This window comes from Myotis nattereri (genome assembly GCF_964212035.1).
Source record: "Myotis nattereri genome assembly, chromosome: 1".
Classification (NCBI taxonomy): Eukaryota; Metazoa; Chordata; class Mammalia; order Chiroptera; family Vespertilionidae; genus Myotis; species Myotis nattereri.
Window position 1 is genome coordinate 49496852 of NC_138075.1, and position 17464 is coordinate 49514315.

Below are 17464 nucleotides of genomic sequence, written 5' to 3' on the forward strand. Positions count from 1 at the left end.
TGTGTGTGTTTTCCTCTATTTGAGCTATTTACCAGACACACAGAATTGTTATATTGGTGGTCAGATGGGTGATTAAGTAGCTTTATTTTATTTAGTGTTTACTCATGTGTGCAGTCTAATCAATATAAGTTTGTTTTTGTCTTAATAGTACTTAAGTATGATTGACCTTTTGGAGTCAGTGGATTACATGGTTAGAAATGCCCCTTACAGGAAATATAAACCTTATGTACCACTTCATACCAATGGTCGACAATGGTAAGTTAGAATTATTTTTTTAAAAATAAGAAACATACAGTCATATAGTTAGGGATTCTCAGAGTTAAGACATGTTTAAAGCCACGTAATGAAGCTACTTTTTTCTTTTATATAGACATAGAGTGTTATCTTTTATATTATATCCTTGTTACTTTTTTTCATAAATACATTCTGTTGTACTTCTGCTCCCAGATTATTTCCAAATTCTTAATTTAGTATTCAAGACTTCCAACATTTTTTGGTCTTATTGCACTTTAGTCATCCACATGGACTCAATGTTTTAACCATATTGGGTGCTATTAATTTTGCACAGCAAATCATTTTGTGTCTTTCTGATTTTGCTTTGATAAACCCTCTTCCTGGAGTGCTTTGTTCATTTCGTGATCTATTTAAGTCAGAAAATTATACTGGGAAATTGAACTCTTATTATTGAGCTCTTACAAGAAAAGAGTTAATAACAGAAAGTGTAACAGGTTAGGTCTAAAGTCAAAGCTATTTTCCTGCTTTTTCTTAAACCTCTATATTCAGATGTGCATTAAAAATTTTTGACTCTTAGGTGGAAATATGCAATTGATTCTATTCTTGAAGTTCATATAAGAAGGTGTACACATATGTGGTCATGGAGTAACATAAAAAATCATAGGCAATTGCTCAAGAGTTATAAATGTGCCTACAAAACCAAGCTGACCCAGACTAAAGTCCCAGAAGAAATACAGAAACAAATTCAGGTATATCTTGCATATGTTGATGAAAGGTATTATTTGTTAAATCATCCTTTAATGTTAATTTTTCTAAATTTAATTTGTATTACAATATGATTTAGAAAGAATAGTGTTAATCTCTTTTGAGAGAATTTTATGGGAAAATGCACAGTATTTCCCCCCAATTTTTATCTTCTTTGAAAAATCCTTCTCACCCACCCTCATATTAGATAAAATGAGGTTACTGTAAACGATTTGTAGAAATATGTTTGGTATTTGTAATAATGTATAGAAAATCAGTGTTAGATCTGTTTATTATTAGCTAGGTGTATATTATTAGGTTTGTTAGTGGCTTTTTAAAAATAGTTCCAATTATTATTTATAAAAAACAGCTTTATTCTCAAGATAGGAGGAGTCTTACTTACCCCCTTTTGAAACAAAGAAAAACACCATACTGAATATATAAGTTGCTTAATAGCATCTGATTTTGATTATATAACTTTCTGCCACAAATTCATAATGTAAAGAACTGAATTCTGCCTGGCCAGTGTGGCTCAGTCGTTGAGCATCGACCTATGAACCAGGAGGTTACCGTTCGATTCCAGGTGAGGGCACATGCTCAGGTGCGGGCTCGATCCCCAGTGTGGGGCACGCAGAAGGCAGCTGATCAATGGTTCTCTCTCATCATTGATGTTTCTCTCTCTCTCTCGCTCTCCCTTCCTTTCTGAAATCAATAAAAATATATTAAAAAAAGAATTGAATTCCTATTATTATGAAGCATATGACAATCACCAGTATTATATATTAGAAAAAGTATCAAGTTTCTAAACATTTCAGGTACTGTGTTCTTTTGTACAAAATGGAAACTGTCTGTTTTATAGAGTTGTGAGATGTGCATAAAATAACACTGAGAGCACCTGGCACCCAGGCTACTAGGATTACTTTTTAAAAAAATTCTCACCTGAGGATATATTTTTAAAAGTATATTCTATTTTTTGCTCTGACCAGTTTGGCTCAGAGGTTAGAGTGTTGTCCTGCAGATCAAAGGGTTGCAGATTTGATTCCCATCAAGGGCACATATCTCGGTTGTAGGTTCCCCAGCTCTGGTAGCCGTGCGCGGGAGGCCAATCAATCAATGTGTCTCTCTTATGTCAGTGTTTCTCTCTCCCCCTCCTCCCTCCCTTCCACTCTCTAGAAATCAATTAAAAAAATATTTTTGGGTGAGGATTATAAAATAAATAAATAAATAATATTTTATTGTTATCTTTATTATAGATGTCTCCCATTTTTCTCTCCTTTGCCCCCCTCCATCCAGACCGTGCCCTCCTTTCTCTCTGGCCCTTACCACATTGTTGTCTATGTCCATGGGCTATGCATATATGTTCTTTGGCTATTCTCTTCACCTTCTTTCATTCTCTACACCCCACCCACCTTCCCTCTGACATCTCAGACTCTAGTTCTATTACTAGGTTTTGTTTAAAATACTCCATGGCTGTAAAAAGGATGAAACTCTTATCTGTTAAGACAGCATGGATGGACCTGGAGATTATTATGCTGACTGAGCCACTCAGAAAAATACTGTATGATCTCACTTGTATGTGGAATCTAATGAACCTGAGGATAAGTTTTTATTGACTTTAGAGAGAGAGGAAGGGGGAGGGAGGGAGGGAGAAAGAGAAAGAGAGAGAGGAGAGAGAGGAGGGAAAGGAGAGAGAGAGAGAGAGAGAGAGAGAGAGAGAGAGAGAGAGAGAGAAACATTGATATGAGGGAGAAATGTTGATCCCTTGCCTCCTGTATGCGCCCTGACTGAGATCACAAGGGTATATACCCTGACCGGGAACTGAACCTGTAACCTTTTTGGTGAACAGGACAATGCTCCAACCAACTGAACACAATGACTGGAGCTTCTCTTACATACTTCTATGTAAATTCTCCAAATCACTTTCTACTTTAGATTACTTGTGATTTGCAGAATTTTACATTTAAAAATTTTGTGTTTTATAATGGTGCCTTTAGTGCAATGATTGTAAAATAATATAGAATAGAGGGAGTCAGAAGTAAGAACTATAGGATAATACCCCTTCTAGATATTCTTGTTTCCATTGCATATATGGCTATCTAGGTATTGTAATGGTCTCATTAAAATTCTTATTTTTATACTTATTGAGGATTTACTTCCTTGGAAAACTTATTTCTTATATTGCAAAAGTTAAAAATGTAAAAGCCAAGTGCATATTCAAATTTATACTTAAACTTTCATTCGATCACAAATACTGTTTGTTCATGGACTAATAAGTAAGCCTGGATATCATTGAAGAAAAAAATATTCTATCTAATGATCATTTTCCTTGTCTTTATTTTACAGGATTTGGAGAAGACTCTAGATGTTTTTAACATAATTTTAGCAAGGCAACAAGCACAAGTTGAGGTAATTATTTTTATTAGCTGATTTTATGTTTTAAACATGTTATAACTACTCCTTTAAACCTAGGATCAAGAAAGCTAAGTTTCATAGGATGTTGTTGAGATTTGCTTAATTGAGAATAAAGATTGAATTTTCACAGATTAATTTTGTCTCAGGAAAAAATTAAAATATTGTGGGGAAGGGGAAGGTGACATTAAGGGGAAATTTAAAAAAATTTTATGACAAAAATTTTGAACTCCCTCCCTCCTCCCCCCCCCCCCCCAATAGAAAGTAAATAAGAGTCATCCATTATTCTAGCAACACTGAATGCTAACTGTTAACATTTTTGACATACAGACTCTTAGGTTTTTCCCCTATGCATGCGTACCTACCTATTTATGCTTCTTAGCCATTTCTTTCACTTTATCTTTGCTTTGTTTTCTCTTCCCTCCATTCCTTCCTCCTTTCCTTCACTGACATTTTTTCTTCCCTTCTCTCCCTCCTTCTTTCCCTCTTCCTCTATCTCTTTTTCTTTTTTTCCCCCCAAAATTGGAATCAATCTGTTCATAAATGTTTTATAAATGCTGATTTATTTCAGTTGGCACCTTGTCTACATTGTTATGTGTTTTTTTCTATTATTCTGTAACATGACTTTTTTTGGTATTTAAAAAATGAATTACAAGTGCAATATAACTTATTATAGAAAAGTTAGAAAATATTGATCTACAAAAAAAAGAAAGTAGAACCCACCCATTATGTCACACACCAAAGATAACTATTGTTAATGCATTTCTATATATTGTTTTAGTTTTTTACATTAATAAAACTTCATACACATGCTTCTGTTTTTGAATGGGTTTGAAGCATATATATACTTGTGCATTCATTTACTTAGCAAATACTCGTTGAGTGCCCATCACGCTAGCATAGTGATTTTTAATTTTTTTTATCTTATGGCACACATAAAGTAATAACTAAAATTCTGTGGCGTATCAAAAATGTATTTTTTGCAGATCTGACAATTTTGACTTAATCACACTGGATGGATATTCTTGTGTTGTCTGTTGCCTTTTTTTTTTTTTTTTTTGCAATCTAAGAGTAAAGAGGTCAGTATACCTGACCATTAGACAGGTTTTGTGTGTTTTAGAAATTCTTGCATCACACCATTTGGAAATCTCTATACTAGCAATACGGTTAAAGAGTGTGGACCTGGGAGTCAGATGGTTTGGATTTTAATCCCAGCTTTGCCAACTAATACTTGTGTAACCTTGGGCTGGCTATGTAACCTCTCTGTGTCTTGGTTTCCTCATTTGTAATTGGATTAATGCATAGTACCTACATCAGAGAGTTACTGTGAGTAGTGCATGATAATTGATGTAGACCGCTTCCAGCGGTTCTCAACCTGTGGGTCGCGACCCGTTTGGCGGTGGAATGACCCTTTCACTGGGGTCGCCTAAGACCAACCTGCATATCAGATATTTACATTATGATTCATAACAGTAGCAACATTACAGTTATTACAGTAGCAACGAAAATAATTTTATGGTTGGGTCACAACGTGAGGAACTGTATTTAAAGGGCCAGAAGGTTGAGAACCACTGACTTAGACTGTTATGTGCCTGACATATAACAATTACTAAATAAGTGACTTTTTCTTTATCATCATCATTATCATTTGCATTAGCATTCAGAAGTGAACAAAACAGCCAAAAATCCCTTACATTATAATAGGAAGAATGATAATAAACAAAAAAGTAAATAAAAATAATGTAGAAATTAATATAAAGAGTGCTAAGGCTAGGCAGAGATCATAATGGGGTTGCAGTTTTAAATAAGATGGTCAGGGAAAGTCTCACTAAGAAGGATACATTTGAGCAAAATCAACCAGAAAGATACCTGAGGGAAAGTGTACCAATCAGAAGGAATATAGCAAGTTGAAAGGTTTTTGGGATGGGAACATAACTAGCTCATTAAGGGGAATAGAGTGGTGAGAGCCAGGAGAAATGGTGGTTAACGTAGTCAGAGAAGGAAGGTAGTGGAGGAGTTGGAATGGTGATTGTTGGAGTTATGGAGAAAGCTAGATTCTGTAGGGCAAGCGTGTCAAATTTGGCCCACAACGAATATTTTTGTGGCCCAGCCAATATAACGGTATGTAAAAACTGTTTTAATAAAATTTCGTAACTTAATTTTTACAATATCCTGTTAAACATGATTATTAATAACAAACTACAACGCTCGCTAATGACTGATGGCTATAATCGTGTTGCATTCATTTCCTTTACGCACAGGTGCACCTTTTCTCTCCACTAATACTAGCAGCGAATATTTTAGCAGCCTATTGCCATGTCATTAGTCTTGTACTGACTTGTTTGGTGTGCGCAACAGGAAATACTTAGCTTTTGGAGAACAAGAAAAATAGGTATATTTTTGTTATGCTTATTAGTTTGTGCAGTTGTTCAGTGTCTGGTAAGTTAATGTTCAAGAAAATATTATTTTTTATTAAAATGTTCTGTTATTTTATGTTTACGATTACTCATTTATTTCAGCCCTTAGTATTCAGCATGTCTCTATTGAAAAAAACCTATGTTTCTTTGAAAATTGAAGCTTTTATTTTTTTGCAGTCCACATAAACTTAAACCTTGTTTATTTGGCCTGTGTTAGCCGTTGAGTTTGACATGCTTGCTGTAGGGTCTTAAAAGCAATTTATTTTAAGTTTTTGTGGATTTTGGTTTTTACTCTGAATTAGGGAGCCATTTCATGAATAGAATAATATAATCTGACTTAGGTTTTAAAATTTCCTCTGGCTGCTAATTTGAAAACAGACTGTAAAAAGGAGGGCAAAACTGAAAACAGAGATTAGTTAGGATGCTCTTGAAATATTTGAGAAATAATGGTAGTGTGGCTGAGAATGGTTACGATGGAGTGATGCCTCAGTGTCAAATTCTGGATATGTTTTGCCCAGCCGGTGGGGCTCAGTGGTTGAGTATCAACCTATGAACCAGAAGGTCCCCCCATTGGAGGTTGGATTCTCAGTCAGGTCACATGCCCAGGTTGCAGGCTCGATCCCAGTAGGGGGCATGCAAGAGGCAGCCAATCAATGATCCTCTTCAACATTGATGTTTCTATCTTTCCCTCTTCCTTCCTCTCTGAAATCAATAAAAATAAATTAAAAATATTCTGCATATGTTTTAAGGGAGAGCCATTATTTCCCAAAGGACTACATTCAGATTTTAAGAGAGAGAAATCAGAAATGACTAAGAATTTTGTCTTGGAGCAGTTGGGAAGTTGGAGTTACTATGAAATGAGATGGGGAAGACTAGCTGGAACAAGCTTGGGTGAGATAGGAGATGAGTAGTTCAGTTTTGGACTTATAAAGCTTAGCTATCATTCAGACATTAATGTGGATATATGGAGTAGTCAATTGAATACGTGAATGTAGAGTTTAGAAGTCTGTGTTGGAGACATGAATTTAGCAGGGGTCAGCACACAGATGGCATTTAAAGCTATGACATTGGATGAAATTGCCTACTAGTAAGTCAGAGTAGCTAGAAAATTGGTGGACTCTAAAGACCTGTAGCATTCTGTTGTTTATAGGTTAGAGAAGTGGGAACCAGTAAAGGTCACCATGGAGAAGCTGCCAGAGATATAGGTGGAAAATTCTCTGAATATAATACCCTCAAAACCAAGTGAAGAAAGAAGTTCAAGGAAGAGGGAGGGATCAACTGACAGGTGCATCTGATTGGTCAACCGACCTGAAGACTGAGAATTGACCATTAGGTTTCCCAAATAGGAGATGTTTCAGCTATTATTTCTTACAATGGTTTTATGAACACACATAAATAAATATGTATGTATATGTACATATGTAGGTCCATATATACATATCTATGATGTTTTGATATATTGCAAGTTCCTGAGGCTTTGTTCATTTTTTTTCCTCACTAATGTTTTTTCTTTCTGTTCTTCAGATTGGAAACTTTCTATTGCTGTGTCTTCAAGTTTACTCTTTCCTTTATCATTTCCATTTTCAGGTCTACAATTCCTATTGAATTCCTATAAAGATTTTATTTTTCTGTCAAAAATTCTTACATTTTAGTAACTTTAAGAGTATTTTCCTTTATCTAATGTAACATTAGTTTCAACTTCTAGGTTATTTGGTTATTGGCATCTGTTGATTATCCTTTTCCTTGATAATTGGTCATATTTTCCTAGGTTTTTGTTTGTTTTGTTTTCATATATCAAGTGATTTTGATTATATTTATGGACATTGTGAATATTATATTGTGTAGTCTCTGTGTCCTGTTATCCTCCAGAAACTATTGGACATTTTTATCTTAGCACATGCCTTCTATGGATAGTGGTTCAAATCTCAATCTATTTGTCTCAATTTTTGTATGTTGGTTTGGGTCTATTTTGCACATGAACAGTATAGGAGTTTGAGAGTTGTGCAGATGGTTTATATCTCAGTTCAGGTCTCTGAACCTTTGCTACTTTCATTGAGGTCAGTTTCATACTTGGGAAGCTTAGGTTAGACCAGGGGTGGGCAAACTTTTTGACTCGAGGGCCACAATGGGTTCTTAAACTGGACCGGAGGGCCGGAACAAAAGCATGGATGAAGTGTTTGTGTGAACTAATATAAATTCAAAGTAAACATCATTACATAAAAGGGTACGGTCTTTTTTTTTTTAGTTTTATTCATTTCAAATGGGCCGGATCCGGCCCGCGGGCCGTAGTTTGCCCACGGCTGGGTTAGACTGAGGTTTGTGCAGACTTCTACCCAGATATCCCATTCTCTAGCTCTTCTCCCGCTAGGATTTTCCTCTGTATACTCTGGCTTTCATGGACTGCATTTACTCATCCTGTAGCCAGACTTTTGAATGTGGGAGCATTATCCTTTCAGTCCCAGTGGCTCCTTAACTTAAACATTTGGGAGATATATTGCTCAGAAATATGCTATCCTAGTGGCTCCTTAACTTAAAAATTTGAGAGACATATCACTGGAATCCTTGACTATAATTCTTAACAAAATGCAGCAAAATGCTATTGGTAGGTGTGGAAAGTAAATTAATAGACTACATTAATCACATGTTGAACATCATTTCAGAAGGAACTGTCTTTCTGACTATATATAGTTAACCTAATGTAGTGTTTAAAAAAGTTAAGCTTTGTTTTTACCCGACTATACCTGAAAATGAGGAGGACATTTACTCTTTAATTAATTTTTAAATTTTGATTTTTTAGGTGATTCGGTCCGGGCAGAAATTAAAGAACAAGTGTACTGATGCAGGCGAGAAACGTGGAGGCTGGTTTAGTGGGTTTTGGGGTAAGAAGGAAAGTAAGAAAAAAGATGAAGAATCTTTGATTCCTGAAAGTAAGTTCCAAGTCAAGTAATTTATTGTATGCTGATAAGACAAACTATATAAATTATATTTTAGCCAGTTGGTTGAATTTTATTTCATAACTAGACACCTGATGCATGAAATTCATGCACGGGTAGGGTCCCTAGGCCTGGCTGGTGATCAGGCCTGATCAGGGCCTTCCAGCTGCTGCCCAGGGCTTTCCTTCCCCCACTGCTGGCTGCTGGCTGCCAGCTGGGGCCTTCCTTCATTCCGCGCTACCCCCTTGTGGTCAGTGCACATCATAGCGAACGATCGAACTCCTGGTCTCCCGGTTGAACTCCCAAGGGGACTTTTTTCATATTAGCCATATATATATATACATACACAGATACATACACATACTTTTGAAATAAAAGTAGCCTAGTGTGGCAAACATATAAGCAGATACATCAGGCTGGCACATTTCTGTGTTTCAAATTAAAGCAAAACTTTGATTTTCTTTTTTTGGAGAAAATTTATATGTTTGAAATTTAAAAAGTTGAAATTCAGAAATCACTACATTTAACATTCCTAATTGTTACTTTTTACATGGATATTTAATTAGAAGTTTCTCTTAGTTTTTAAAATACTTAGGGAATTAAAAATCCATATAGGAGACCTGAATTTCCTTAATGGTCTCTCTGCTTTTTCTTGATCTAAAAGAGCAAAGGCATGATATTTTAGTATATTAGAGGAAATCACCTGGCTGCTTTTGCTTTAGCATTTGTTTTTATTGATTTTAGGGCACTTATTAGTTTGGTTTGATTTTTTTTTTTTATTGTACCTGTAAAACTGAAGCAATCGATTTTAAAATATTGTCTTTTCTTTGTAGCTATTGATGACCTTATGACTCCAGAGGAAAAAGATAAGTTCTTCACAGCTATTGGTTATAGTGAGAGCACCCACAACTTAACTTTACCCAAACAGGTAATTATTTAGGCAGTCTAAGAGGTGGTTTGTTTCATTTTACTGTATTATCTTATATTATCAAATTAATTTTTGTGAGTGGTATAAGATGAGGTCCAGTTTAATATCCAGTTTTTCTAGAACCATTTATTAAAGATACTATCTTTTCTCTATGAGTTTTCTTCTTAATTTTTTTTAATCCTCCCCTGAGGATATTTTTTCCATTGATTTTTAGAGAGAGTGGAAGGAAAGTAGGAGAGAGAGAGAGAGAGAGAGAGAGAGAGAGAGACAGACATTGAGTGGTTGCCTTCCACACATGCCCCAACCAGGTAGTGGTGGGGGGGATTGAACCTGCAACCAAGGTATGTGCCCTTCTCTGTATATATGAGTCTGTTTCTATTTTGTTTGTTAGCTTATTTTGTTCATTAGATTTCACATATAAGTGAAATCTTGTAGTATTTTTCTTTTTTGACTGGCTTATTTCACTTAGCATAATAGTCTCTAGGTCCATCCATGCTGTCGCAAAAGATAAGCTTTCCTTCTTTTTTTATATATTCTACTAGAGGCCCGTTGCATCAGGATTCCTGCAAGAATAGGGCTTCGCTCCCGTCTCTGCCGTTCCTACCCCGCCCTTCTCTGCTGCTTCTCTCCCGCCCATCTCTGCTGCTCCTACCCCGCCCGTCTCTGCCGCTTCTCTCCCGCCCGTCTCTGCCGCTCCTACCCCAGCCTCCTCTGCAGCTTCTCTCATGCCCGTCTCTGCCGCTCCTACCCTGCCCGTCTCTGCCGCTCCTACCCCGCCCGTCTCTGCTACCTCAGCTCCGTTACTTGGCTTCTACAGTATCTTCAGTCTTCACTCCCAGCCAGTATATGGAAATTAGCTGCCATCTTTGTTGGCAGTTAATTTGCATATCGTGCTGATTAGGCAATGGGAGGTGTAGCGAAGGTACGGTCAATTACCATGTTTGTCTATTATTAGATAGGATTGTGTAAATATACCACAGCATTTTTATCCACTCATTTACTGATTTGGGCTGCTTCTAAATCTTGGCTATTATGAATAATGCTGCAATGAATAAAGGGGTGCATATATTCTCTTGAATCAGTGTTTTGGGTTTCTTTGGCTATATACCCAGAAATGGAGTTGCTGCATTATAAGACAATTCCATTTTTAATTCTTTGAGGAAGCTCCATACTGTTTTCCACAGTGGCTGCATCAATCTGTAGTCCCAATAGTGAACAAGGGTTCCCTTTTCTCCACATCCTCACCAACCCTTCTTGTTTGTTGGTTTATAGATGATAGTCATTCTGACTGGTGGTAGGTGGTATCTCATTGTGGTTTTAATTTGATGATTAGTGACTTTGAGCATCTTTTCATATGCCTATTGGCCATTTGTTTGTCCTCTTTGGAGAAGTGTCTATTCAGGTCTTTGCCCATATTTAAATTGGACTGTTTGTTTTATTGGTGTTGAGTTTTATAAGTTTTTTATAAATTTTGGATATTAACCCCTTTCAGATGTATCCATGGTGAATATGTTCTCCCATTCAGTGAGTTGTCTTTTCATTTTGTTGATGTTTTCCTTTGTTGTGCAAAACCTTTTTAGTTTGATGAATTTACATTATTTTTCTTTTGTTTCCCTTACCCAAGGAGATATATCAGAAAAAATATCACTATGAGAAATGCCTGAGATTTTAATGTCTTGCTTCTATGTTTTCATCCAGGATTTTTATGGATTTGAGTCTTACATTAAGCCTTTAATCCATTTTGAGTTTATTCTTGTGGATGGTTTAGTTCTGTTAGTATATATATAGATGCTCATGGATGCATAAGTATTTACAATTGTTATATTTTCTTGATGCGTAGACTCCTTTATCATTACGTAATAACTTTATCTCTTTGGACCATTTTTAACTTAAAGTCTATTTTTTCTGATATAAGTATAGCTGCCCCTATTTTTGTTTTGTTACTGTTTGTTTGAAATATGTTTTTCATCTTTTCACTCTTAGTCTATGTTTGGCCTTAAAGCTAAAATGAGTCTCTTATAGGCAACATATTGTTGGATCTTATTTTTTTAATTTATTCTGACTTTCTGTGTGTTTTGATTAGATAATTTAATCCATGTACATTTAAAGTAATTATTAATAGGTAAGGACTTACTATTGCCATTTTGTTAATTATTTTCTGACTATTTTGTAAATACTTTGTTCTTTGCTTCCTCTCTTGCTATCATCCTGTGTAGTTTGATGAGAATTATCTGCTTGGTTCTTTGTTCTACCTCTAATCCTGACTTATCAATTTTTGGGTCAGGATTTTTTTTTTTCTCAGTGTGTGATTAAGTCTCCAAAGGCATCAAACAAATGTTCTTTATATTTTGTCTAGTTTTTGAGCCCAAGGATTAATCTGAATTAGTTTGCTTTACTGAAAGCTGCTGAATTAAATTCTTATGCCACAAAATGTTTTATCGTTACCTTTAAGAGAAATTAGTTTTGTAAGTGTCCTATTTGAGCAAGCAATTTGTATTGAATTTTCCAATATATATGTATTTTTATAGTGAGTGTATTGATACAGAAACCTACCATAATGTTTTATAGATCACTGTAACTCAACAAATTTAAATGAGTAAATTATTAAGTAAAGTAATAATTATTTAATCTTTAACAATTTTCATTCATTCTTTTGTTTAGTATGTTGCTCATATAATGACACTGAAATTAGTAAGCACGTCTATTATAATAAGAGAAAACAAAAATATTCCAGAAATACTAAAAATTCAGATAATTGGTCTGGGCACCAAAGTATCTCAGCGACCAGGAGCACAAGCACTTAAGTAAGTTTTAAAAAAATTATTTAAATTTTTATTTTATTTTTATTTTGTTTGACTTTAGGCCCCAAAGATGTAGTGTTATTTACCATTAAAAACTGATTAATAGTCATCCTTCTCTTATTTTGTGGGTGTGTTTGTGTCATGATAGTCATTTTATATTTGAGTTTGTTTTGCTATGGAGTTATATGACAAGCTCATTATTTGCTCCACTCTTTCCTTTATAAATATTTATTGGATACTGTTTATAGATTGATATTATGAAGGCTATAGGAACAATAAGTTTTTATTTTCAAGAACTTTATGCTGTAGTTGATAAGAGAGGATATTCAAAAAGTCCTGTTTAGCATATTAGAGAGCTTATAAGTGAGAAGGTACTGTAAAATTAATACCTTATTGTTAATGCTATACAAGTTCAGTTGTAGAAGAGAAACTTGTCCTAGGAGAACTGGGACTTAAACTAGTTGAATGGAAAGGACTAGAAGCAGGGATGAGGTAGGAGAGTATTCAGGGTGGCATGAAGTAGGGATATGAGTCCCATGAGTATTGAGCATAGCTTGTATTCATGCTGCAATTATGGGAACTTCTGCAGTGTTCTGGAGTTGGTTAAAGGTTTTTTTTTTGTTGTTGTTGTTGTTTTTTAATGTGGATGACAAGGAAAATAAAGAAAGAAAGAAAAAAGCCTACCTTAGGCTGTGAGGGTTATTGAATGCTAGGTTGAGAAGTTTGGATTTCAACTGTGAGTAATGGTTCAGGGTCATGGCTCTCAGTGGAGTTGTTTTAAAGGGAAATTTGTGTTTTAAATCATTATATTACAAATAATTGTATTTATATCACTTAATTTTTCTTCATTGGATTGTAGGGTGGAAGCAAAATTAGAACACTGGTATATAACAGGTCTGAAACAGCAGGATACTGTTCCATCACTTGTGGCTTCAATTGGTGATACTGCATCATCTTTGCTTAAAATTGAATTTGAAACCAATCCAGAGAATAGTACTGCTGACCAGACTCTCGTTCTTCAGTCTCAACCTGTGGAGGTCATCTATGATGCTGTAAGTACAAAGAGAAAGTGAATCTTCTATCTTACAGGTTTAACATATGGTTTTCTTATTTTCTCTCTTTCATATTTAACATTTACTTAGCACTCTTTTCTTATTCTAAAAGCAGTACATGTTTTTCAGTTAATTTTGAATTTTTTTATGTGCTATAGATTTTTTTCTACCATAAGGTGTATTTATGCTTATATCAATTTAAAAAAAACTACATCCACTATTTATAAAGGCTGTGTTCATTGTACCAACTACTCCCAGTCGTTACATGCTTACTACTCCAGTTTATCTTTGCTTATTCTTCATTCCCCTCAGTGTTTGGAACCAACTTAAAGAGCTTTAGAAATAATTGAAAGAATTTACTATGTTGTTCACATGGGAAAAAAAAACATTCACATTTAGATACTATCGAAAGTGCTGGATCAAGTTCTGTATTAATATCTTCATCTTTTATTTAGAGTCTCATAACTTATCTCAAGCTAGCCAACGGGATGTGTATGGTTCACTACTCATTGCGTCACTTCAGGTTGGCTCCATCCTGTTGTTTAGATCCCTGACTTATTTTTACTTTATAGTTTAGAAGTAGATTCACATCGTGGGTACATTCACATTGTTGTACATCCAGTCTCCAGAACTCATTCTGTTTTGCAAAATGTCTGATTTTTTACATTCAAGTTTTGGATGTAAGTAAGGGCTCAACAGCTTCCTTATTTCATTTCCTCTTCAAAGTGTAGGTGAATTCATTTTCAATATAAAGAAGTGGAGTTTTACATTCTGGCTAACTGGAGGCTGAAACTAGAGACACTATAAAACATATTTAAGGTTACTTTAATGATATGCACACATTTGTTGCCTCTTCAGTAAGCTTACTTGGGCTATTCCTATTTTTAGGTTCTCTTTCACTCTAGAGGGAAAACTATCTTTGGAGGTACCTCCTCAGTTTAAAGCCCAGTTATTTAGAATTGAAACAAAACTTAAAAATTTATAATGTGGAAAGTATTGTGTGTAATTTCTTTGTATTTTAAATTGTTTTACAGAAAACCATTAATGCAGTGGTTGAATTCTTTCAATCAAATAAGGGATTAGATCTTGAGCAAATAACATCAGCTACATTGATGAAGCTGGAAGAAATTAAAGAGAGAACAGCCACAGGTAAAGAATTTGCCTGTCTGTATAAGCATCAAACATTCAAAGTTTTGTGTATTCTAATGTAAATATTATATTGAAAATAGTATAGGTTGCTTTTTTTCTTTGTCGTAAATTTAGGCTATATTCTGCAGTGGAGTAGCATTGTACCTGGTTTACCCAGAGTCAAATATAACAGCTAAACTAGGTGAGAAAGAGAATAATACTGGGCACAGATTCTGTGTGCCATTACCTTTAAGAACCTGAGCTTGAGCTAGAAGACATCCCTCTGGATCAGTTCTTAAAAACACTGTGATACAGAAGATACATACTTTTGTACAACATTATCTCTGAACTGAAGCTTACTACTTTATCTGCTTACTTAATTAAAGAAATAATGAATTATTCTCTCTCTCAAAAAAGCACTAGCTATGTTGGGTTTACTGTACTGTGCGAAGATATGATTGATTGTTTCCCATTGACCATACACAATTCTACTTTACTTGCTGAATTGAAAATCCTTCATAATACTTTCCAACTGATATTCTTGTTGTTATAATATGATTACACATTTCAACTTGACCCTCTGACCTTTCATTGTTTTCTTTTTTTAGGACTTACACATATTATTGAAACTCGAAAAGTCCTTGATTTAAAGATAAATCTGAAGCCTTCTTATCTCATAGTTCCACACACAGGCTTCTACCACAAAAAGTCAGATCTTCTCATTTTAGATTTTGGTACATTTCAGGTAGGTACATAGTTATTTCTGTCTGCCCATTTTTGCTTAGCTTGGTACCTAGCTACGTGATAGTTTGCTTTCCCCCACTTAAAATTTACTTAAACCTAGACTTATTTCTTCTTAGTATTTTGTCAAGCCAGCTTAGATTACTATTTTATATATATTTTATGGCTATTAAAGAAGCAAAGAAAAACCTAAAATTGTTTGTAACAGTAGATGATTTGACCTTGAGGACTGGATTACTGTTGTCTTTTTCTACTTGGAGAGAAGCACTAGTAGTTTTGAAGCACTTCTAGATTTCCAGAGTTTAATTTCACAGTTTTGTTAATTTTTTTATTTTGACAATAGGAAGCAATACACATATGAATATATGTTTGATAGAGTAATTAAGGTTTTGTTTGGGTATTGAACCTTGTAGAAATCCAAGCCTCTGAGAAAATGTGAAGATTTAAAAATATATAGTCCTGAATTAATGCTTGCTTCTTTAAAAGATGGAAAAGGAAGTAGAGATTGGAGCTAAATTTGAATGGACTAGTTATTCTACATATGTAGTGAGGAGAAGAAGGAATAAAACCTGTTATTTCAATGTGGCAATAACTCCTGAAAGCCAGGAAGAGTTGTATGTGTAGACAGGTTATTTGAGATAGGTAGCTATGCAATTACTTGCTAGTTAGTGCAGATGTGCTGAGTAATGTATTACTCAAACATATTAGAGATATATGCTGAAATATTACAATTCTAATAAAATATTTGCAAATAATTATCAGAAAACTAAGCAAAATGTGAATTTAATAAGGGCAATGTTTTCATTTTAGTTAGTTTTAAGGAAACACAACTGAAGTATATTGATTTGTGTACTTTTCTGTTAAAAAATTGAAGTTTTTCCCCTCCATTTTAGCTTAACAGTAAAGATCAAGGTTTGCAGAAGAATGGTAATTCATCTCTGGAGGAAATAATGGATAAGGCATATGACAAGTTTGATGTTGAAATAAAAAGTGTACAACTACTCTTTGCAAGAGCAGGTAATAAGTTGCTCAGTTTTTAGGATCTTGAAATTATGTTGAGTAGCTTTTGTAAATATATGTGTATGTGTGCATGTAAATCAACTCTGGTAACATTTTGAACACATATCCTGTTGGTTTCTTAACAAACCAAACAGAAAGCCATCTCACAGTTACAAATAGAGATGAAAAATTTGGCTGTTCATCTTAGGGTATGGTACTCAGCACCATTTTTATCTATGTATAGTTATTGCCTATTTTTTTTGTAATATGATTGTGAACCTGCTCAACACACAAAGTAAAAGTTGCTATTGGCTCAGTTCCTCTGTCCCAGTGTTTTTGGGATGTCTCAATGATATTTTTTCTTGCTGCCTTTATTTTTAAATATTTTACTATATTAGATTAGTTTTTATTTTAGTAGTATTACATATTTTACTTTCGTAGATATCTGAGAAGTATGGATATAGTCTTAAAACCTAAAAGTAATTAATTTATTTTCCAAAAGCTTTTGTATTTTCTACTGCTTAAGTAAAGATTGCTGGTTCTCTATACTTCTTTAGTTTCTAGAAGCAATAGTATTTGCCAAATATTCTAGAGTATATCTCATTGTAGTAGGTCATTGAAGGAAAAGATAGTCTTTGTATGTAGAATGTATACTTCTAGCGTGACTAATGAGATTTATTAAAATGTAAATATATAACGCTCTACTTAGTTTTTATATATTAGGATTCTATTAATCCCTTAAAGGGAAGTACCTATACAGACCGTTAATTTGCCTATTTCTGTTGTATGTACTTTATAATGATTGCTTGAATTATAAGTAGTAGAAGATGTTTAGTCATTGCCATCTGTTAAAATATGTGTAGGATTTTGTTAGTAATTGGAAAGCCTGTTTTGGGACCTTTCTGTTTCAAAAAAAGTAATTATTGCACTTTTTTGTCATGAAAACTCATTTTTGCTTTAGAATTGTGTGCTAAACTAGTGTAATATTACTTAGGAATCACAGAAGCCTCTTTTTTTGTCCTTTATTTTACCATTTTTTTCCTTAACTGCAATAACCCATCTGATCTCTAATTTTGTA

General features: G+C 34.4%; 1 protein-coding gene across 4 annotated transcripts in view; it reads left to right on the forward strand.

The window, feature by feature from the left end:
* VPS13C (vacuolar protein sorting 13 homolog C) overlaps positions 1 to 17464 on the forward strand; it is a 192245-nt gene that overhangs the window by 51685 nt on the left and 123096 nt on the right. For all 4 annotated transcript variants that reach the window (XM_081094698.1, XM_081094699.1, XM_081094700.1 and 1 more), the window contains 10 exons: positions 149 to 255; positions 812 to 983; positions 3322 to 3384; positions 8602 to 8731; positions 9571 to 9665; positions 12327 to 12469; positions 13326 to 13518; positions 14553 to 14667; positions 15255 to 15391; positions 16281 to 16404. In XM_081094698.1, the coding sequence (XP_080950824.1) occupies positions 149 to 255; positions 812 to 983; positions 3322 to 3384; positions 8602 to 8731; positions 9571 to 9665; positions 12327 to 12469; positions 13326 to 13518; positions 14553 to 14667; positions 15255 to 15391; positions 16281 to 16404 (1279 nt within the window). The remainder of the gene's footprint in view (positions 1 to 148; positions 256 to 811; positions 984 to 3321; positions 3385 to 8601; positions 8732 to 9570; positions 9666 to 12326; positions 12470 to 13325; positions 13519 to 14552; positions 14668 to 15254; positions 15392 to 16280; positions 16405 to 17464) is intronic.